Source organism: Antechinus flavipes, chromosome 4 (genome assembly GCF_016432865.1).
Source record: "Antechinus flavipes isolate AdamAnt ecotype Samford, QLD, Australia chromosome 4, AdamAnt_v2, whole genome shotgun sequence".
Taxonomy (NCBI): domain Eukaryota; kingdom Metazoa; phylum Chordata; class Mammalia; order Dasyuromorphia; family Dasyuridae; genus Antechinus; species Antechinus flavipes.
The window spans coordinates 422,991,552-423,014,075 of NC_067401.1; the positions used below are offsets into that span (position 1 = coordinate 422,991,552).

Below are 22,524 nucleotides of genomic sequence, written 5' to 3' on the forward strand. Positions count from 1 at the left end.
AATGAAACTTAATTATGATTGTTAATGCCACTGACATGAATTTTATTAAATTCATTTTTAAAGCAATGTTATTTTCCATGCCCATACATAGCCAATTAAAGAGGTTTTTCATGCACCCAAATCGATCAAATTTTCTAAAACATTTTTTCTGAAGTGGCAGAAAAAATGATTACAATTTAAGAAATGATTTATGATTCAGTAGGATGGTCCTAAGATTTAGTCAAGTCCTGACATGGGGCAAGTGGCCTTGGTTTTACAAAGGCAATAGCAAATAGTTGACTTGGCTCATAAGTCTGTTGCAAAGAGCAAGTAAAATTATCATTATTAATCATGCTGTACCATAAATACTTTTCCTAACCCCAAATATCCCCAACTAGAGGTTGCTTGCCTGTCTGTTTTTAATTTAGAGCCTGCATGCACATTGTTAAAATCCAAGAGGACATAGAACTGAAAATGATTATTTTTTTGCTTGCTGAGGCTATTGGAGTTAAGTGACTTGCCCAGGGTCACACAGGAAGCGTTCAGTGTCTGAGGTCGGATTTGACTCAAGTCCTCCTGACTTCAGGGCTGGTGTTCTATTCACTACACTACCTAGCTGCCCCTGAAGATGATCATTTTTGATTGCTCATCTAAACACTTCTGTTAAATGTACATGGAATATTGGCAACAAAGCTCCCCCCCCCCCACAGAAATTGTTGAGTTTATACAGTATCAGTAATAAATTGAAATACTCCAGTTGAAGATCAACATCAGATGTTAAAAGTGACATACATGTTCAAATGAAGAGACTTACATGACCTAGTTTTAAAAAGCTTTTATTTGTGGCTCCCCTAAAGGCAAAATTCATTAAACAGAAAACTATTCCACGGCAGAAACATTTTGAAGTAAAAGAAATAGTATCTTTATCCCTTCCTTTCACTCTAGTATGCATGCTTTCATCTTATTATGAACATTCAAGAGCAGTTTTCCATGTCCAGATCATGACTTGTTTAAAAAGGCACCGATAATTATGGCCCTTCACCATTCTATATATCACTAACAGGCATTGTACAGCTTCTCTGTAGTCTCAACCACATCCTGTAAACATAATTAGAAAGTTCTTTCTTTTGCCTAATCTAACAAAATATTTTACGGTTGTATTCTAATTCCCTGTAATCTGCTGGAAAGAATAAAAATCTTCACATTTTTCCTAACTGTAGGTGGAACACTCAACATCTGAGGGGGAACCCCCCCCCCCCACTAATTTGAAACACCTAAATTATTTAAGTTGTTGGTCATAAAATTAGGGAGTTCTGTGAGGCTCAAAACTAGATGTTCTAAATTGTCTCCTCCCTTAAGTGAATAATTAGAAAAAGAAATGATTTGTCTATTAGGCCAGTTAAAGAAGTGCTACTCTGGGGATGCTTCCAAGTAGCCCTTTCTCAAATGCCAACAATACTGGTTGGCTGATGACAGAGATTGCAACAGATCTCACAAGGATTTAAGTCCCAAACAGTGCTGTCCCAGAGATAGCCAGCAGAACCCCACGGGAGTTCAATGACCCAAATGAAATGCTGGTAAAGGCACAAGGAGAGGAATCACGGGTGACTAGTGCCATTTTCATTTAACAAGCCATTATTAGTAGAGCAGTGCAAAGACTCTTGACTCTCATCACCCCAAGATGTTTAAATCAATTGCTGTAGGAAGACATGATTGGCAGGCTGGTATTCCTTCTGGTGGAGATCTTCAAGGGAGCCCCAGCCAGCCCCAGCATCACGGTGCTGGAGGTAACCTATGGCTGAGGGGTATACCGTAGGTATTTCTTGCCTGAAGGAAGCTCTTTGGTGAAGACGCCCTGAGGAAACAGCTCCTTAGCCTCCTCTTCAGAAACAGATGGAATAACCATGACACTTTCTCCATTCTGGAAAAAATAAGTTTTAATACTGTGATACCTACGTGATTCCCTGTCAAATTTGTCAGTAATTTATTAAATTTTGTAGTGAAAGACTGCAGCAAAATATAAGCTCCTTACATAAAATCAAAACATTACTACATGCTCTTGTATCCCTAGTCTGAAGCACAGCACCTACACACCAAGGCAGTGTATAAGGATCTATCAAGCCTTTAATACCTCTCCAACATTCCCTAAGGACTTTAAAATGGGTCAAAGGAAAAATTATTTTGTCTCATCATCCTTACTTTGTTGATGTAAATTATGATTTTCTTCAAAGGGAAACTTTTGTTATAAGTATGGTGCCTTATCTGAACTTCTAAAGCACATAAGAGTAAATTTTAACACGTTTGAGATCGTAAAAATAATTTTTCCAAGAACACATAGAAAAATTAAAGAATCAGATCTTCCAATTTTTGGACTCACTACACAGATCAAGGCTAAGTAGGTTCCCAATCCTGCCTCTGGTGATTAGACCCCCAGGATCTTGGACAAATTGCCTGGCCTCCTGAGTGTGTATGTCCCATTCCCTTTTAACAGTAAAGTGATGTAGTCCAACAGTATTTGTATAAATTTGTATAAATACATACTTTTTCCTAATGTAAAAGACAATCATAGTCAATTACCCAAATTCCATTTATATGATGGGAATGTTTAACAATGGGAAATGTATTGCTGGAAAAGATTGACCCTGGATATAAAAAGTCTGGAATCAGAGTTAAGGAATATACATATTTATATTAATATAAAAAATATAGATAAAATGGCCTCTCTCTCCCTCTTTATTCTGAGTAGGGAACTCCCAGGCAAAAAAAACTCCCCACCAACTGGTTTTCAAGCCCACTGGACTTTTCAAGGGGTTTGTCCAGGGGATCAGAGTTAATATAGGACAGAAGAGGGCCTTGAACACAGTCTTACTGACACTAAAGCCTGCTCTCTATTTATTACTACACATTAGATTCTCCTCTTTCAGGCATTTTGATTTATTTTAGGTCTTATTCCATTTGGATAGGGAGGTACTGAGGGAGTTCATAAGCCTTACTTTCCAGTCCACAGGAGTAGCAACCTTCTTGTATGCTGTCAATTGAAGGGAATCAATCACCCGGAGAATCTCGTCAAAGTTCCTTCCAGTAGTTGCTGGGTAGAGGATGGACAGCTTTAACTTCTTATCAGGGCCAAAAAAAAAGACCTGCAAAACACAGAAAAGTGTAAAGTATACTTCTTTTGTTTAGGATATATAATTTATACATTATTATATAGGTGTATAGGGGCAGTTAGGTGGTGCAGTAGATAGAGCACCAGCCTTGAAGTTAGGAAGACTTGAGTTCAAATGCAACCTCAGACCCTTAACACTTCCTAGTTGTGTGACCCTGGGCAAGTCACTTAACCCCAATTGCCTCAGCCAAAAAAAAAAAAAAAGGTATATAACTGCATAGACCTGCCCAGACCACAGGTAATCTCATTTTGAGTAGATGGGATATCCTTCCTGATTCTCCCTAGTTGGTTAGGTATTCCCTTCCTTCTTCAGCTTGAAAAGGCTACAAGCCAGAACTAAAGTGGACGCAGTGTTGGAATGAGTTTTTGTTTGCAGATGATTGTGCACTCAATGTACCCTCTGAAGCTGAGATGCAACAAAGTATGAATTGATTCTCTGCTGTTTGTGATAATTTTATCCAAACAATTAACATCAAGAAAACTCAGGTGCTCCAACAGCTAGCACTACACCATCCACATATGGAATCATCAGTTAACAGCAAATAGTGAAATTTTAAATGCTGTGGATAAGTTCTCTTACTGTGTGGCAGCATACTTTCCTGAAAATCATGTATAGTTAAAAACAGATTTAGAGCTCAAAGGGACCTTGGAAGCCACTGAGTCTCATCTCTTATTTGACAGATTCAGAAAAGGGGACTGGGATTCAAATTTGGATCTTCCTGACTTGGGCATTATATTTATTGTGACACCAGTTGCCTTTTTCTTTATCTACTCACTCTTAATAAATACACATTGACTAACCAATTTACATGTTTTATTCCACAGGAATACTAGCTCCTCAAGGGAAGGAACTTTTTCATTTTTGTCTTTGTATTCCTAGATTAAAAGTATGTTGAGTGAGAATTCCTACCACAGGCCCTCTCCACTGACACCCAAGTATTCAGATTAATAGGAGTACAAAAATTGAAAGAGAAGATGGATAACTGATCTCTGAAGCTTTTTATTTGATGCTGTTAAAAATACTATTACCCTGAAAAATCAAAGTGAAAGAAGGCAGGAAGACAGCCCCATAGAGGAATGCTTGTGAACACGAGGGTGGGACAGGAAGCTCACCACACGAGCTGTCACAGGCATGCCCTGCGAATCCCGTTCATCTGGGTCTAACATGCCCAGCATGATGGCGAGGTCCCGTTTGTGATCGTCAATGATGGGGAAAGGCAGCGTCTCCTTGGGCTCGTCTCCATTGTACGCGTTGATATCCTGAAGGAGGGAAAACGGGAATGTAAATCAGCCATGTCCTTTGGATTATCTAAAGAATTAAACCCTTTTTAACAAGGTAAAGTGACTTTTTTACTTGAATCAAGAAACAAGACCCCTAAAGGGTGGGTACAGGAACAACTCTAACCCTGGTCACCAGTTAAGCAGGTCCAATTTCTACCTTAATCTTTCTTTCTGGATTGTTGCTACTTTGCTCATCACTTTCATTTCCAAATTTCGCCCAGAAAGACCATTTATTCCTAACTATAAAGCCTTCTTTTGTGACAAGGAATTAAGTTAAATCAAAAACTGATGGATGCACAAACTGCTTCTAATGGCACATACCTAGGACCTCACCTACAATGTTGTACTAGTTTATAGAAGTCTTTTTGTGTTTTTTTTATTTTAATTCTTCATATTTTTCATTTCTTATGTTATAGTATGGTATGGTAAAGCTACATTTATAAAATCCAATGTTTCATCATCTACTTATTTCCAGTCCTTTGATGGCACATAACATAGAAGGTACTTACTAAGTGCCTGCTGACTAACCCCACAAAATGTGCTAAGAATATCTTGTTTTTCTATGGATCTCTCTTATCTTTGACCTTGGGGAATATACCTAATGTTGGGTCAAAGGGCAGGGACAGGGTAATCCCTGCTTTTTTCAATTTTTTTAAAGCATAACTAATTCCCCAAGACTTTAGTGCCTTCCTATCTTCTTTAAAATTATGCTGGAACCATGAAGGTTCACCAGACTTCCTTTTGTCTTTGTAATCCTCAGTGCCTAGGAAATAATGGGTGCTTACAAATGGCTTTCCAGAATTGTTGGCCCTCCTACTCAGCGTTTAGTGTTATCTGACCTATTCTCTAGAATGGAAATGTTTTCCGGACTCTTCCTCATCTCGACTTTGAGACTCTGGAGTCCTTAAATCGCTCCCAGATCCTTCCCTTCCCCTGAATTCTCATAGTACTTTACACTTTACTTACACACTAATCCTATTTACTTTGCACAAGATACTATGGCATAGAGAACAACATTTCTGTGCTTGAAAAGTCAGGAGAAGTGGGCCATATGCTAGCTTCAGAAACTGTAACCATGGATGGGCAAGCTACTTATTGTGTCATTTCAGTTGAGAACAGTACCACTTTGACCAGTGGTTGCAAAGAAAGCACATCTTACCTTAGGGACCATAATAAATCTTGGCTCTTCACTCAGCTGTCATATTGACTTTCCTAAAAGTCTGACCATCATTCCTCTTCCCCATCCCACCGTACTGTCAACACACTTCAGAGGCTCTTAGAGAGACAGATGGCTCTCCATGAAAACAATCAATTCCTTACTTGTCAGAGAGGGATATGATTAGCCTCAACTAAATGCCAGCTTACTTTTCTTAGCAGAGCCAATTGTAATGTTCTAGAATTACCAAGAACCGAACCCCCATCTCATGTGTCAATAAAGAGAGTCCTCCAAGTCTCACTGGGGTCACTGGCCTTACTGTGGACAGTTATACAAGTCAATATTAATAAACTGATTTTGTTCAGAGTATGTACCTCAGTTTACCTTTATTGAATTTACTTGAGACTAAAGTATTTCTAAGGAAATTCCTCTTTAAGCCTACTGTAATAAATAAGTACCACATTTTAAATGTCATCAATGTTCAATTTGCCTTTAAAAATTCTCTATGTAGGTATTTAAATAGTTCTCTGAAGTTCTACTTCATTTAACTCTGGTTATCACTGGTAAACCTTGTAAAGATAGTACAAAAGATCAGAATCTTTGAGGTTTCCTTATGGGTTTATCAGTTCTGAAATCAGGAAACCACAAGGCACATCCAATCAATGTGATATTTAAGCCCAAACTCATGGTACCGTACCTTACTCCAGGCTAGATGGTCTTGGACAGAGTCAATAGAAAGAGCGATCATCTTAACATTTCTCTTGGCAAATTCTGGGGCCAGCTTTACAGCACGGCCCAGCTCTGTTGTGCACACTGGAGTAAAATCTCGAGGGTGGGAGAAGAGAATGCCCCATCTGGAATAAACAAACACAGTATCTGAGGAAACTGAATCCAAGATGGGATGAAAATTCCAGGTTTCAAAGGTTTGCATGTTTACTTCCTAATCCAAAGTATGAGGTTAATGCTATTTGGATGCTCATCAAGAAACTTCAACTATTTTGCTGTAGAGCTTTTCTTCCATTATATTAAGTTTAAGCTTTTCTACTTGTCTTGACCAAGAGGGGAAATCCAGGAGGCAGCAGTTATGCAATAGGAAGAATGGACCTGGTAACCTGGAGCCCTGAGTCCAAATCCTGCTTCTGAAACACAAATCATTTAAAACTTCTTAAATCTCTATTTCCTCATCAAAAAAATGAAGATAATACTTCAACTGAGCAGTGGATAATGTTTGGCCTGAAGGCAGGAAAACTTATCCAGCCTCAGACATGTTCTAGCTGTGTGACCCTGGGCAAATCCCTTCATCCTTTTGCCTCAGTTTGCCATCTGTAAAATGAGCTGAAGAAGGAAACGGCAAACCATGCCGATATCTTTGCCAAGGAAATCCCACAAGGGGTCACAGAATTGGACACAACTAAGAAACAACAATGATATTGGAACTACTTACTGGCTTCACAGGAGGTGAATCATTAGATGATTTCTAAAAGCGTCCTGTCTATCTCTAAATCCTAAGATTAGGTAACCTTAATGGGTCCTTTATAACAATTATAGTAATAAGACTGAATTATGTGTACAAGGATCTTTACTTAAGAAAGTTTCTCCCTTCAGAGTAATTCTTAGCTAGCTGCTTTCTAAGGAAGATGCTAAGTTAGCATAGAGAGTCATTGCCAAATATGAGCATACAGCTCCAATCCTTCCTTTTCATAGTTTTTTTTTTTACCTTTTTAGACCATACACCATACACTGTCACAGAAGAAGAAGATTTTCAGATACAAATGAGATGTCCCAATGTGCCTTAACTCAAATTCTTACATGGCTGGTCACAAACAGACCAGATGTTTTGTATAAGTTTGTTCATATACAAAGCAATGCAGATACTTTAGCATTATGGTCCATCTAAAACGTCAAATTTTTAATGCCTCATATAAATCTCACACTTTATCTTATTCAAAAAACCAATAGTAGCAATATTACCTCTTGACATGAGACATAAAAACCGGTAGTTTCAGTTTGTATTTTCTTGCTTTTCTTTCTCACCAGATAGGGATTACACAAGAGAAAAAAAATCTTTCTGTTTTCATTAATGCTTAGGGTTTCAATAGCTAGGTTAACTGCCTGAGTAGTGCAGTTCAGGTTAAGGAGAACATCAATATTTGTATAACTATTCTCCCTCCCTAGGAATGCAGTAAACAAACGCAATTAAAAAGCAAACTCTTAAAACCCAATTCTTAATGCCCTACTTAGTGACAATGTTCTGTTGCACACATGGAAAAAAAAGTTACATAACCTTGAAAGATAAAACAGGAAGGAGGTCCCAACTAGTAGATGTCTAAGACTTATATCCCAACTCTACATATCTTTCCTTTATCCCTACTTTGCTGGTTCATCATTCCAGTCATCCACAACAATTTATCCCCAGGTTCTGCCCAGAGCCTTTTTCTCTCTACATTCTTACTCAATGATTTTACCCATTCCTATAGTTTGGATTACCATCTATTTATGTAAAAGAATCACAGAACTAGTGCCTCTCCTGAGTACCAGTTAAACATCTCCTGATGTGTATGTCCCAAAGGCCAATTAAACTATGTTTAAAACTTTAACCCCAACCCATCCTGCTTCCAAACATCTCCAATTCTGTAGGTACTATTATGCTTCCTCTCCTTTTACAGGTTCCTAACTTTCTTTCCTTCATTCCACATAACCAGCCAGCTGCCAACCTTATAATTTCTATCTCCACAACATTTTCACATTCATTCCCCCTTCTCTCTATTCACATGGCCACCCTCCTCATTCTGGCCTTCTTACTACCTACTGTAATAAGTTTAATAAATTCTCTTGGTTACATTTGTCCACACAGTAGCCAAAGTGATTTCAATGCAGGTCTGACCCTTTATTCCTCTATTCTCTCTAGTGTTTGTTCAAATATAAGCTCCTTGTTCAACTTTTACAGCCTCTCCCAACCTGCCACCAAACCACCTTTATATTACTCTTGTTTACACATTCTACAGTCCAGATAAAATAAAATGAACTTCTTAATGCCCTCATTCCACAGTCTCCCATCTCTGGACTTTTGAATATGTTATCCCACATGCCTGGTCCACACTAATTCACTTCTACCTCTTTTAAGAGTTTTGTTTTCTTCCAATATCAGTTTCTGTGCCATTTCTTATTATACAAGAAGCCTTTCCTCAACCCCTCAGATGGGTAAAAAAACCCTCTTTTCCAGCCTCCCTCAAGCACCCTATTTATTTTCTATACACAGAGTCAATCAACAATCCTCTCAAAAGCACTTAACACTAGCCAAGCTGGTATAAAAAAACAAAACAAAAATAGTCTCAGTCCTTAAAACATTCATGTATCAATGGGGGAAATGATTTGTAAATAACTATTTAAATGCAAACTATATATAAAGTTGAAGGTACAAAGGAGGCAATTCAAAAGGAAGACATTCAGTTTTCTGTCATGGTACAGGTACTCTGTCCAGGATTCACAGGCATTCTACAATGAAGTCAACAACAGTTCTATAGACCTTCAGTTTGGTCAGTCTAATACCTTTTTCTCTTCTACATTTTACTTTGAAACCTTCCCAACAATGCGTGTGTCAGTCTCCTTACCCATGTCTTGGAAAGTATACTGTACTGCCAAGGTAAATGAACTTATCTACAGCATTCAAAACTTCACCATTTGCTGTAACTTATGGTTCCATATATAGATGGTGAGGTGTTGACTGATGGGAAGACTTGAGAGTTTTCTTGATGTTAATTGTTAGGCCAAAATTAGTACATGTGACACCGAATCAACTCAGTTTTAAAGGCTGCATTGAATGCACAATCATCTGCAAACAAAAATAATGTAGCAACGCATCCTCCACTTTAGTTTTGGCTGAGAAATTTACCATTTTATGATAGCTGGCCTTGATTCCATGTTTATCACTCCACTGGTGACTGAGAAAGCACGAGAGCACTGTCCATTGTCCAGAACCCGGACAAGCATGGTATCATGAAATAGACATACTTTGTTGATGAACATCTCCAACCAAATTTTAACATAACTTTTCATAAGCCTTCACAACTGACAATATTAAAGTCCCTCATAAAATGGTCTTTTTGGCATTTGAACAATGTGCCCAGCCCAAAAGAGTTGTACTCTCTGCAATAGAGTTGTACTCTTTACAATAGAGTTGGAATGCTGGGCAGTTTAGTTCTAGAAAGGACCTCAGTGTTCATCTCAACTACTCAGTGCTGATGGTGTCACACTGATTAAGAACATGGTCCTGGAGAGATGGCCTGAACATTTTCATAGTGTTCTCAACAGACCATCATCAATCAATGCTGAAGATAATTAACCATTTACTTCAAATTTAAATCAATCAGTCCTTATACTGGATGCTGATTCTATTCCAGCTGAGATTTATAAGGAAGTCCATTGCTCATACAAAAGGCAACTGAAATTTTCCACATTACATGGCAAGAGGTTACATCCCAGGAGTTTAAGGATGCCTCCATTGTCCATCTTTCTAAAGGTAAAGGGAATAGATTGTCCTGTGACAATCACAAAGGGTCTCTCTCTTTAGTCATTGCTGTCAAGTTTCTTGCCAGAGTCCTCCTTAATAGGCTTACGCTATAAGCTGGAAAAAGGTCATCTACCTGAGAGCCAATGTGGCTTCAGAAGGAGCTGAAGAATCAGTTGATATGGTGTTTACTCCTCATCAACTCCAGGAGAAATGCCAGGAGCAGAACAGAGGTCTGTAAACAATTTTTGTAGATTTGATCAAGGCCTTTGATATTGTCAGATGTGAGGGCTGCCAAAAGCTTAAAATGTTCAACAATGGAGTTGGTATTTTATTATACAGCAGGGGTTTGTGAATTTGTTTAAAAAAGATTTTTACAATTACTTTAATAAATTATTTTCTTTTTAGCTCTTTGTAAAAACATTTTAAAGAAAAGATTTGTATCTGATTTTTCTTGTGCCAACATGACAAAAATGGAAATACGTTTGGAAGAATTACACAGATTTAACCTATATGGGATTGCTTGCTGTCTTGGGGAGGAGTGCAGAAAGGGAAAAATATGGAACTATTTTTTCACGTATTTGGAAAAATAAAATAGTATTAAAAAAAAGAAAAGAACTGTAGATAGTCACTTAGTTTTTAGGACTTTTTTTTTTTTTGTGAGGCACTTAGGGTTAAGTGACTTACCCAGGGTCATATAGCTAGGACTATCTCTCTTAGATTTATTGATGATGGTAGAGAGGGAGAAACCAGAGCCAAGGAAACTACTTTGTTAACAGAAATTAAGTAAGAAGGATGTGAACTAGGTAGATTGTCAGCCCTGAGTTCAGAGAAAGGAATGGAAGTGACACAGATACCACAAAGAATTGAGAAAACCTTGGCAACAGATGGAAAGAGGAGCTATGAAACACAGGATCTGGACTCAAGCTGGCCTGGTTTCAATTTCTTCCTATTCCTACCGATCTACTGTGATTTAAGCCACTGGACTTCTGTGGGTCTTGGTTTTATAAAACTAGGGATTTGGACTTCTGGCCTATACAGTTCTAATTCTTCCAGTTCTAATAGATATTGCTATAACTCTTGAGATTATACAGAGGTGATTGGAAGGATGGTGGTACTCTTCTGAAATAGGCAAGATAAAAAGGGTGGATGTGGGGAGTATTTTTTTTTAAACCTATTGAAATTCCTAAGGGGCATGCCTTTGGAAAGATCCAATAAGCAGTTGATATTGGACTGGAGTTGAAGAGGCAGGGAGTCATTATCACTGAACCTATAGGAGATGATGAAATTACTGGGACAGAATAGAGTGCAAGCCAGAAACTTGGGAGCACAAATGCAGATGGTAGAAAGGACCTGAATGAGGAACCAGCAAAAGAAAAAGCAGCAGCCAGACACAAAAGGAGAACCAAGAAAGAAGAACTTAAGAGAGTGATCATATCAAATGCTGCCAAGTTATCAAGGAGAAAAGGTATTAGCAGATAATATATTTTTTTAAATGCAAAGAAAAAAATCATTTTCAACATAGCAACTCATTAAGAGAACAAGGGGAAAAGTTGTCTGTTAGGACCAGGATGGGGCCTTGTAAGGACAAAGAAACTAGGAGCAGGCCCCAGAAAACTTGGGAATCTTCAGAGGTAAGGCCTCCTGTTAAGCTCAGTTAAATTCAGTTAAACCTACCCTGAACTGATGGAAGAATGGCTGCTCTTAAAACTGGGTGATAGGATAGAGAATATTTTGCTGAATCACATTAAGGAACTGTTTTTAAATTGTTACACAATTTCACCCAGTCACTGGCTCTTTTCCACCCTAGTGGACAGGCTCCTTTCCCCCTCCCCCAAGACATTCTAACCTAGTTTAACAATGAAGCTATTTTCTCCAATAACTTCAGCATTTCTTCCTTCTTTTCAAATAAGCAACTGAACTTTTTTTTTAAAAGGAAGAACAAGGAGAAAAAGGTCTTTCCATTCCAGACCAGCAACAGAAAAGCTACTGTCTCTACCACCACAACTAATAATCAGCATTACAGAAAATAAGATATGCTGAAACACATTTCCCACAAAAATGCTTTGGATGATAGGATAAAGCAAAAAAAAAAAAAAAATTCTACAAACAGAATTATACCCAATTCGACTGTCATTTTACAAAAAAAAAAGTTTTAAGCAAACACAAACCATCTGCAGAAAGGTAACTTTAAAATCACTGGATGTAACAAAGAAGGAAGAAAATCAACAAGCTTAAATCACTTTCCACAGTAACCCTCTGAAACATTCCATGCTAGCCTCTCTACTATCAAAACCAAGAATAAGAGAAGGGGAGCAGCAGTTTCAGTCAGTCAATAGGAATTTACTGAGAGCCTATATGTGTTCCTGCATCCGACACTGAGTATACAAAGAAAGGTAAAAGGCAGTCTAGTTCTTCAGGAATTCTCAGTCCAATGGGAAAACAGAATGCCAATAGTTAGTGTTTCCACTTGTTATAGAATATTTATACAGTATAGCTTATTCAGTTTACATTGTTATTAGAGATAATGTTGGGGGAAAGAAAGGCTGCTTGTAGAAGGAGGAGGAAACTGGGAAAAAATCCAGAGGCAGAGAAAAGGAGGGGATGCCATGTAGGCATTCTATTGTAATAGAGGAAAAGCCCTTTCAAATAGAAGTAATGCAGCATTATGTGGAGCAGTATATTTGGAATGATACACACTGCTCCTACAACTATTTTTAGGGATAAACAGTCTCTTCACCCAATCATAAGGCCCAATGTCATGGAGCTCCCCGAAAGGTTTTTCTTGTGAATAGCAGTGGCTTCTGTTCATGTGGTAGATATTATTATATGACTATCACAAGAATGTTTATACCAATTTCCGCTACTTGAAATTTGGGAATCAAAGAAGCAGGAACATGAGTTTATTTTATAACTGGTAATTATTTTAAGTTTCCTACCTTTTCTAGCTAAAATAGTCATTTAAATTCTTTTATGGTACTGGAGTTTATATGATACTGCATAAGCATTCAACAGGAACAATTTTAACTATGTTGTAGAAACCTAACTACATAGATGTTTGCATTTTATTAAAAAAAAAAAAAGCAAAATTTGAAACAACAAAAATATGCATGAAATAGATTTTAATCAACATTAGAAACAAAAAAGTTAATTTGGATATAAAAGGAGAGCGTTTTCCAAATAACTTCCAAATGCCTATAGAACTTTTCATTTGGAAATCATTACAACTGACTCTTTTTTTTTTTCTTTTCTATATATATATTTTAATTTTTATTTAATAATTACTTTATATTGACAGATACAACTGACTCTTGATAAAACAAAATTATTTTTAAGTACAGCTGCAAAATTTATCTGAAAATAAAAATCCACAAAAAAATTCTTGTTTTAACACTATTTATTTCCAAGTCAGTGAAATAGTAAAATTACACCACAGGGCCACTTTCAGTTACCTTGATCTCTCTTGGCCATTGAGCCCAGATGGCTCTGGAGGGGAAAGTGAGGCAGGTGACCTTGCATAGCTCTCCCTCACTTAAATCCAATTCTCTTGCATATCATGGCACCACCTCCCCAATGTTATGGAGACAAACAACAGAACAAGAATACACCCTGTAGAATATTGGTGTCTTCTTAGTGAGGGAAATTATTTTTCCTATTACATTATATTAATAACCAATAATTAAATAAAATCCTTATTACTAAAGGTAGCTGAGTCTTATGAATAATCAGGAACTGAAGATTTTTAGCTCACCTCATTTTAATTGTATACCAATCAAGGTTGATTTCTCCTATCAGAGAATCCTCTTTTACAAAGGTATTTAAAACATTTAGACTTTCCATGTTTTGTCTTTAGCTATCCAGAAAAATCACTAACCAACAATATATTGATCATTAGCTAGCCTAATAAATCACTAATTATACTCAAACTCTCTCTCTTGGGTTTTCATTCAACATATTAACTAGTTATTTAAATCAAATCTACTTTGCATTTTACCCAAGGGATTGAGCACAAAACTCCAATATCCAGTAAGCTTTAAGGAACTCCCCCACCCCTTAATGCCAAAGATTGTACACCTGATGTGTTCAGCAGTAGGGTAGCATGACTTACTACACGTGACCCAAGACATACCCATATAAGGTATCCAGTTCATTAGCTATAAAGCCTGACACTTCTACCATTAGTCTCTCTCTGGCAATTATCAAGGCCCCATATACTAGCACTTGGTTAGGTAACCTATTTATGGAATTAATAAAAATTCCTAATCAGCTGTCTTGAAATATCAATCCAAGTAGTGGGACATAGGGTCCATTGATTTGTAGACATCACATTGTCTTCATGATATGTATTATTCTGATAAGTATCCCCTGGTAGCTCACAATTATGCTCACTATAAAATGAATGTTGACCAAAGTTAATCATTAAGATCAAGAACATCTTATCTGTAGAGACTGGACTGAAGAATTCAGGAATACAGGAACCAGAGTGGTGTGCCAGGCTAATTAAAATCCAAGTATTAAATGCAAGGCACCTAGGGAGGGGATGAATAAACCGAACAAGAGATCAATACATAGAATTAAGAGGGAGAAAGCAGTAACTTCTAGGAAATTTTAGGAAAGCTTTTCCATGGGAGGTGGCATCTGACTTTTAAAGGAAGATTAAAGCTTACATAGACTGTAGTGAGAAGTGAAAGGCTGAAGCATGAGAGCTTATAATAAGGGAATTAAATTATTCCAAGCTAAACACTTATTTTCTCCTGTGTGCAGCAAGATTTTGTCTACCTTTAAAACAACTCACACTAGTTCATACCAGTTCCTAGTTCTAACACTACAGGCTTCCGGAAGGCAATAATAATACATACATACAAATTGTGTGCTTTAAGTTTGCAAAATTCTTTACAACATCAATTTAAATATATTATCACATCTTTTGTTTTGCTGCTGAGTCATTTCAATCAGATCTATTTCTTTGTAACCCCATTGAGGGTTTTCTTGGCAGAGATACTGGGGTTTTTGTTTTTTATTTTTAAAAATGTTTCTTTCTCCAGGTCATTTTCCAGATGAGGAAACTGAGACAAAAAGAGGGTTAAATGATTGGCCCCAGACAGACAATGCTATATTTTGAACTCAGGAAATATCTTCCAGACTCCACGCTCAACATTCTATTCACTAAATCATTCAGCACTTACATATTATCTCATTTGATCTTTATAACAATCCTATAAAGTGGCTATTACCTCTATTTTCAGATAGGAAAATTGAGACTGAACAAGAATGAACAAGGTATGACTCAAAGTTAGCTTTTCCTGACTTCAAATGCAAGACTTCAGTGCTTGATCCTGTACCTAGTTAGCAAGAATTCTTGCAAGGAGTCCTGATTATCAAGGGAAGAAAAGGCTGGTCATTGGTCTCCCATAGTGCTTCCCACATAACAAGTACTTCACATTTTTTTTCTTTTTATTCATTCATGAAGTGTTGTATAGTGAGCAGAGGATAGGGTGACCTGTTTTCCTGTCTCCATTCAAGTACCTATTAGCCAGACAAGTCTAGCAAAATTTAGACATTTGTGGGACCAAAATTCATTCCCTTCTCCCCTTTTACTGTTGTATTCCTTGAACTCAACCTAATCAGTAGCTCTGGTGTGTGGCAAATAAATATAAGGGAGGACAGCAGAGCAAGGATAAGATGTTCTCAGGCTGTCTTGGGAGTTTTCCAAATCATCCTGCTATTTGCCTACATCTAGACTCCCCTGTGTCCTCAAACACGTAGACACAGGTAGGTGATTTCATGGTATTATAGCTGGGAAGGACTTTAATTGGGATCATCTTATTTAATAACTCCCTCCTTTTGTAGCTGATGCCCAGAAAGGAGAAAAGACTTCTCTAAAGTTCATAAAAGGAATAAATAGCAGTCACAATTCGAATCCAGGATTTCCAATTCCATGTCCGGTGCCTTTTGGACTATGCCACATTGTTTCCATGATATGTATTAATTATCTTGATAAGTATCCCCTGGCAGCCCACATTTATGCTTCACTATAAAATGAATACTAACTGAAGTTAATCATTAAGGTCAATATAGTATCATCTGGAGAGACTGGACTAAAAGAATTTAGGTGTGCACCAGACTAATTAATATCCAATTAACATTAAATGTTAGGCACATAGATGGAACAAATAAGGAAGAGATCAATTTGTGGAATATGAAAAGGCACTAACTCTCCATGCCTGGACTATACTCCCTCCTCACTGGGATCTGTAGAAACCGGAATCATTCTTTAAAGCTCAATTGCCATCTCCCATGGAAAGCCTTTCCTGAATTTTCAAACACTGAAGCCTTTTAGCAGCAGACTGGACAGGGCAGAGAATTTAGGCCCTACAAAGACTTTGCAGCTGAGAAGTTCAGGACTGGAAGCCAGGAGACAAATTACAAGGCTATTTCCACATATCAGGCAACAAGTGTAGAAGAGCTAATATATGGTGGTGGCTAAAGAGAACGGGAAGAGGATGTTGGAATAAGGGGCACTTCTACAAAGTGGGATGATAGTTCCTTTGTTTGGAATGGTTTAGATTTCCAGGCCATACTAAGGTTCAAGCAACTTCCTGACGGGCAGGTAGGCTCTGCAATACTCATGAAGTAGTGGAAGGAAATCTTTCTCATCTTAGACTTAAGAGCTGGGATAGATACTAGAAGTCATTTGATTCAAACATCTCATTTTACAGATGAGCAAAAAAATTCCACAGAAGTGACTGACCTACAAAATAAATATATTTTTGCATGACTTCACATGGATAACAGGCATCATATTGCTTGCCTTCTCAGTTGGGGAGAACTTAAGAACTCAAAATTTTTAAAAAGAATGAAGAGGAAAAAAAGAAATGGCTTGCTTAATCACATAAACTGTTAAAGGATTCCCCCCCTCAGAGGAAAGGGGTCTGCTGGGTGTCCCATCCCACCCTGCCTCTTCAAAGAGAATTTCCCTCAGACATAGTACTTTACATTTTAACTCATTCTGATCTTCACAACCTTGTGAATGAAGTAGGTGGTGTTATCTTCAATGAAGAAAATGGGACCAAAAAAGTATCCTGCGCAGAATCAGACAGCTAAGTGTGTGAGGCATGATTTGGAATCAGTCAATTAGCACCTATAAGTGCCCACTATGTGCCAAGCATTGTGCTATGTGTTGGGGATAAAAAAGCAAAAAACAAGGCCAGCTCTCAAGCTCATAGTTGAATGGGGGAGAAAACCTGCCAACAATCACAAAGAAACAAGATATTTACAGAATAAAATGGGGAGTAGGAGCAGAAGGAAGACACCAAGATTAAGGAGTAGAAATCACTTTTTGTATAATGCCAGGCTTTAGCTGAGACTTGAAGGTAGCCAAGGTAAAGATGAGGTCAGTGGTCCAAGGGACAGGAGCACTTAGCAAAAACTCCTGGAGTTGGGAGATAAGGATATTGTTTGAGGAATAGCAAGTTGTCACTGGATTGGGGGGGAGGGAGAGGTAAGGTGTGTATAGAGGAATTTAAAAGCCAAGCAGAAGGTTTTATATCTGATCCTGAATCAATATCCTGGGGCATGTTAAATGTGTATGTGTGTAAAAATGATAGATTTGGTATTTTTAGGAACATCAATTTGAAGGCTGAGCAGAGGAAGTGATTAGAATGGGCAAAGACAAAAACCATCAGACTCACACAATTGTCCAGGATGACAGGGAGGATGGTGGTATCCTGGACAACTGATGACAAAATTAGGAAGGAAAAGGAGGATTTTGGGGGGAGAACAATGAACTCAATCTTGGATATGTTGAATTTACAATGTGAATGAGTTGGAGATGGAGATTAGGAAAAAGGTTAGGGCTAGACAAGTAATAAATATGTATAAATATAAATAATATAAAAGAGATTGAAATCATGGAAACTGAAATCATCAAGTCAAATAATGTAGAACAGGGGCCCTTAGAGGATATCCCAGGCTGGAGGCTGAGAACAGTCAAGACAGATAGGAGGAGAACTAGTAGAGAACAAATTACAAAAATCTAGAGGAAAAAAGGATACCAAGGCGAAGAGGGTAACTGACAAGGTCAAAAGCTGTAGAGGTCAAAAAGATTAAAAGGGCATTAGATCTGGCAATTTAAAGTAACCATCAGTAAATCTGTATTTTTATTGAATGAGGTTGGAATTCAGAATGCAAAATTTAAGAAAATGCATCTATATATGTGGCTTCTCAAGGAGTTAAGCCATAAAAAGGAGAGATATTAATGGGGATGATTGCATGAAGTGAGAATTTCCTAAGGGTAGGAGAGATACGGGGATATTTGTAGTAGTGGGAAAACAGCCAAGACGCAGATCAAGATTGAAGGTTATTTAGGTGGAGAGTAGAGGGTAATTTGCTGGAAAAGATAGGATGGATGGGATGTGGAAGAAAGCAAAGGGCTCTTCAAATGAGATACCACTAAGTAGAGAAAGTGCTACATAATTTGGGATGTAAAAGCTTAGAGAAGGTTCTATGCTTAGATAGTCAGTGGATGAGTGTAAAAGGTATAAAAAAGATTTTTTTTTTAATCTTGCTATAGTAAGAACCCAGTTGATTATGTACCCAAAATGTAATAGACCCACTTAGCATAGTTACAAGATTTTTTTTTCAAATGCTCTTTGCTCCTGCAAAGGTGGGTATATTTCAAGGCATTTCAAAGCTGAGGCTTGATAAGGCAAGATCATTAAATATAAGAGGGATAAAGGACTAAGAGGAGTACACAGTTGAATTAACTCAAGGGGTCAAAGATGGAGAAGGAAAGAAAGTGATGTAGCTAGGGTTTGAAAAGAACTGAACAGAGAAGGTTTAGAAGTAATAGTTAAGATGAAGGTATGAAATTGCAATACAGAAGAGGTAGAATAATATAATGCAATTTCATATATCATGTCCCTAGATATGAAATAGTTGAGGTTGAAGGCATGATCAAAGGTGTGACTAGTGGAGTGGAGAATTGAGTCAGTAGAACACATATCCAACTTCTTTTCAACTGAAAAATTCTTACATGACCCTAGCTGTACAGTTCTATAAAATAGGTAAAGTGGAGTGGAGAATTGAGTCAGTAGAACATATATCCAACTTCTTTTCAACTGAAAAATTCTTACATGACCCTAGTTGTACAGTTCTATAAAATAGATATGGAAATCAAAATTTACTGATAATAAACCTTAATTTTGTGACTCCATGTGGGGTTGTGACCCACACACAGTTTAATAAGTTTTGAAATAGAGGACTTGGCAGGTTAGCCTATTTAACTAAATAATATATATGTTGAAGTTCCCATCGAAGATGGCAAAAGTTGAGGAGTAAGAGTGTTCACTGAGGAAAGAAAGCATCCTGGAGGTCCTTGGACCATAAAGAACTACTACACTCTAGATTTGATGTTAGATAAGGATTCAGTGAACCTCAAAAAAAAAAAAAAAAAAGAGAACGTATTGAGTGATGGTAGTAGAACCTGGAAGCTGAAATATGGAGCAAGTAGTAGCCAACTTTTTCACTTTTAGTGAAAAGTATACCTGGTGCTTTCCTGAGAAGCTGTGCCATCAGGAGAGAACCAGTCTTACTTAAATTAGAATGCAAGATGGAGGGAGCATACCAAAGGAAAATTCAGATCTTCTAGATTCCAAGTACAGAACTGTATCCATGGCACCAACTGGCTACCTCTATGAAAATGTAAGTTGAGAAAGTTAGGTGCTCTAGACAAGAAGCTTTAAGGACCACACAACTCACCTACCCTTGAGGGAAAAAATGAAAGTCTTAGAAAGTGACCAAGGCAAGAACAGCATCTTCTTGTGTTCAGTTAAGGGTAAAGGATACAATCTAAATATAGAGTATTCTTTAACTGTCTCAAAGTTGCTAACAAACCACATCCTGGACAAAGGCATTTTTTAATAATCAGTGCAAGGAGATAGATATGGAGGAGATCTAGATAAAGAGGGCCTACATCAGCTTCTTGTCAGTTAAAGATTTCTAAACTTACATTGTGCCCAGATTTTGCAAGAAAAAACTAGATCACTGTGATTTCACCTTTTACTAACCTTCCTGATTTGGATGAGAAAAGACTCAAGAAAGAAAACTAAGCCTGAGGGTCAATAACGTGACCCCAGAATTGGATCACATACGGGAAGGCTGGCAGCCAAGCTCACCACCCCACAGAGAACAAATTCCAGAGAGCAGGGAGCAGAAATCAAAACTCGAGTCAAGGAGCACATCCCCCTCAACCATCAACCAGAATTTCCATACACAAATTTAAGTATTTAAAAAACAATGCCCTTCCCCAGCCAAAAAGGCCTCAGGCATCTTGGATAAGTCGGCTTGAGAAGAGGATATCTCCTCCCGTTTCCCCTCAAACCTCAGGCCCCCAGGAATGCACAGATCTGGCAGAAGCTGGGGGTGGGGTGGGGGAGGGACAGGGATTCTAGGGAGACTACTGGGTAGGTAGGAGAGGTGGGACGGAGTTAAGAGAAAGGGGGGGATGGGAAGCTGAGGCAGGGAACAAACTGCAAGGAGCAGGAGGGAAGTAAGGAAGAGGGGGCAAGTAGTAAACTGTGGGGGGGTGTCAGGGCAGGAGACAGGTAAGGGGAGGTAAGGGTGTTAAGGAAAGGGGGTGGTTAGGAGAGCTGGAGGTAGGTTAAGGCAGGACTGAAGGGGGATAGTGAGGGGAGCAGGGGCAGGAGATAAGGTGGGATCTGTGGTTAGCGGGGCTGAGGCAGGAGGGAAGGGGGGTCTGCAGTTAGCGGGGCTGGGGCAGAAGGTAAGGGGGGGTCTGCAGTTAGCGGGGCTGGGGCAGAAGGTAAGGGGGGGTCTGCAGTTAGCGGGGCTGGGGCAGAAGGTAAGGGGGGGTCTGCAGTTAGCGGGGCTGGGGCAGGAGGTAAGGGGGGGTCTGCAGTTAGCGGGGCTGGGGCAGGAGGGAAGGGGGGGTCTGCAGTTAGCGGGGCTGGGGCAGGAGGTAAGGGGGGGTCTGCAGTTAGCGGGGCTGGGGCAGAAGGTAAGGGGGGGTCTGCAGTTAGCGGGGCTGGGGCAGGAGGTAAGGGGGGGTCTGCAGTTAGCGGGGCTGGGGCAGGAGGGAAGGGGGGGTCTGCAGTTAGCGGGGCTGGGGCAGGAGGGAAGGGGGGTGGTTAGGGAATCTGGGGCGGGAGGCTGAAGACACTGATGGTTAGGGGAGCTAGAGTACGGGCAGGAGATACGGGGGGGCGGGTGGTCAGCGGAGCTGGGCAGGAGCCTAGGCAATGACCCCTCCGTCCTCGTGGGCAACTCCCCGGGTCCCCACGATGCCATGAGGTCAGAGCAGGAGGGCCCTGGGGGGGGGCTCCACCGGGCCTGGCAAAAGCTTTACTCACGAGTTTCCGAGAAAATCATGGAAACGGATGCGCCCCACGGTGGTGTCCGCCTCGAAGTTGGGGACCTCGTCCCCGAGCAGCATACCTCCAGGCATGGCGGCGAGGATCAGGAGGAGGCCGAAGTGGAGGAGAAGGAGGAGCCGCTGCCAACGTGGGCTCTAGTTCGTGCCGGGCAGCCGCTGTCGGGGCTGCAGAAAAAGGGGAACTAACGAGGGCGGGGCCTGAAGCGGGGCGGGGCGTGACGTAAAGAAGGGGCAGGGCCTTTACGAGCTGACACCACGCGGCAAAAGCGGCGGGTAAGGGGGTGGGGCGTGACGTGAGGGGCGGAGCCGAAGGCAGAAAAGAGCGCTGTAGAAGGGCCGGAGCCAAGGAGCCGGCCCGGGAAAACTGGGCGGGGGTGGGCGGAGCCTACGGTGTTTGCCGGAGCCACTCAGGAGGAAGGGGCGGGGTGGGGTATTAGCGGGGCGGACCTGGCTGTCTCTCGGCTCCCGGCTGTGGAAATGGCTTTCTGCCCCTCCCCCACCTCATCCTCCTTTTACACTTGTTCTGCCGGAAACTGGCAGTTTGGCGAATTACCGGATTCTGCGGAGACCCTTTTTTTTATTATTCTTGGTTTTTGCTGAATAATTATTTAGATTTGTGGCGGTTGTCACCCTAGAGGCAGTTTCCGGGTGCTTGAGATCTTAAATCCATCCCAGAAGCTAAACTGTCCGCCTTTGCAGTGGATCTAAAGTTCTCTCTCGTTCTAGTTCAGTCACCTGGCTCCCGCGGCTTGCTTCTGCGCTGCATCCCGAGCCAGAGATCCCCGCAAAGTTTTCAGTTATTCTGAAAAGGACTGCTGAAGAGCTCTTTAGAAAGGGAAGGCATTAGAACTCACCTCCCCAAGTCCCGTGGAGCAAGGGCAGCATGAAGTTTCCAGAAATGTAGATCAGCGTGACTCAGATGGGCATCTCACAGAGATCTCTTTTGAATTGCTGCGTCATTTTGTACTTCTTGGGAGGCTGCTGTAATGCACTGCTTTGTATTTTCATTATTCGGGAACCTGCCTTTCATTAGACTGAAAAGT

The 22,524-nt window shown here is 39.7% G+C and overlaps 1 protein-coding gene across 1 annotated transcript; it reads right to left on the bottom strand.

The window, feature by feature from the left end:
• Nucleotides 1-799: 799 nt before the first annotated feature.
• Nucleotides 800-21,665, bottom strand: PRDX6 (peroxiredoxin 6). Its single transcript, XM_051998937.1, has 5 exons — nucleotides 21,459-21,665; nucleotides 6,280-6,436; nucleotides 4,259-4,405; nucleotides 2,973-3,119; nucleotides 800-1,900 (listed from the first exon to the last, which is right to left on the bottom strand). The coding sequence occupies exons 1-5, from the start codon at nucleotides 21,551-21,553 to the stop codon at nucleotides 1,772-1,774; spliced, it is 675 nt and encodes a 224-aa protein (XP_051854897.1). The 5' UTR covers nucleotides 21,554-21,665; the 3' UTR covers nucleotides 800-1,771.
• Between the last annotated feature and the right edge of the window lie 859 nt (nucleotides 21,666-22,524).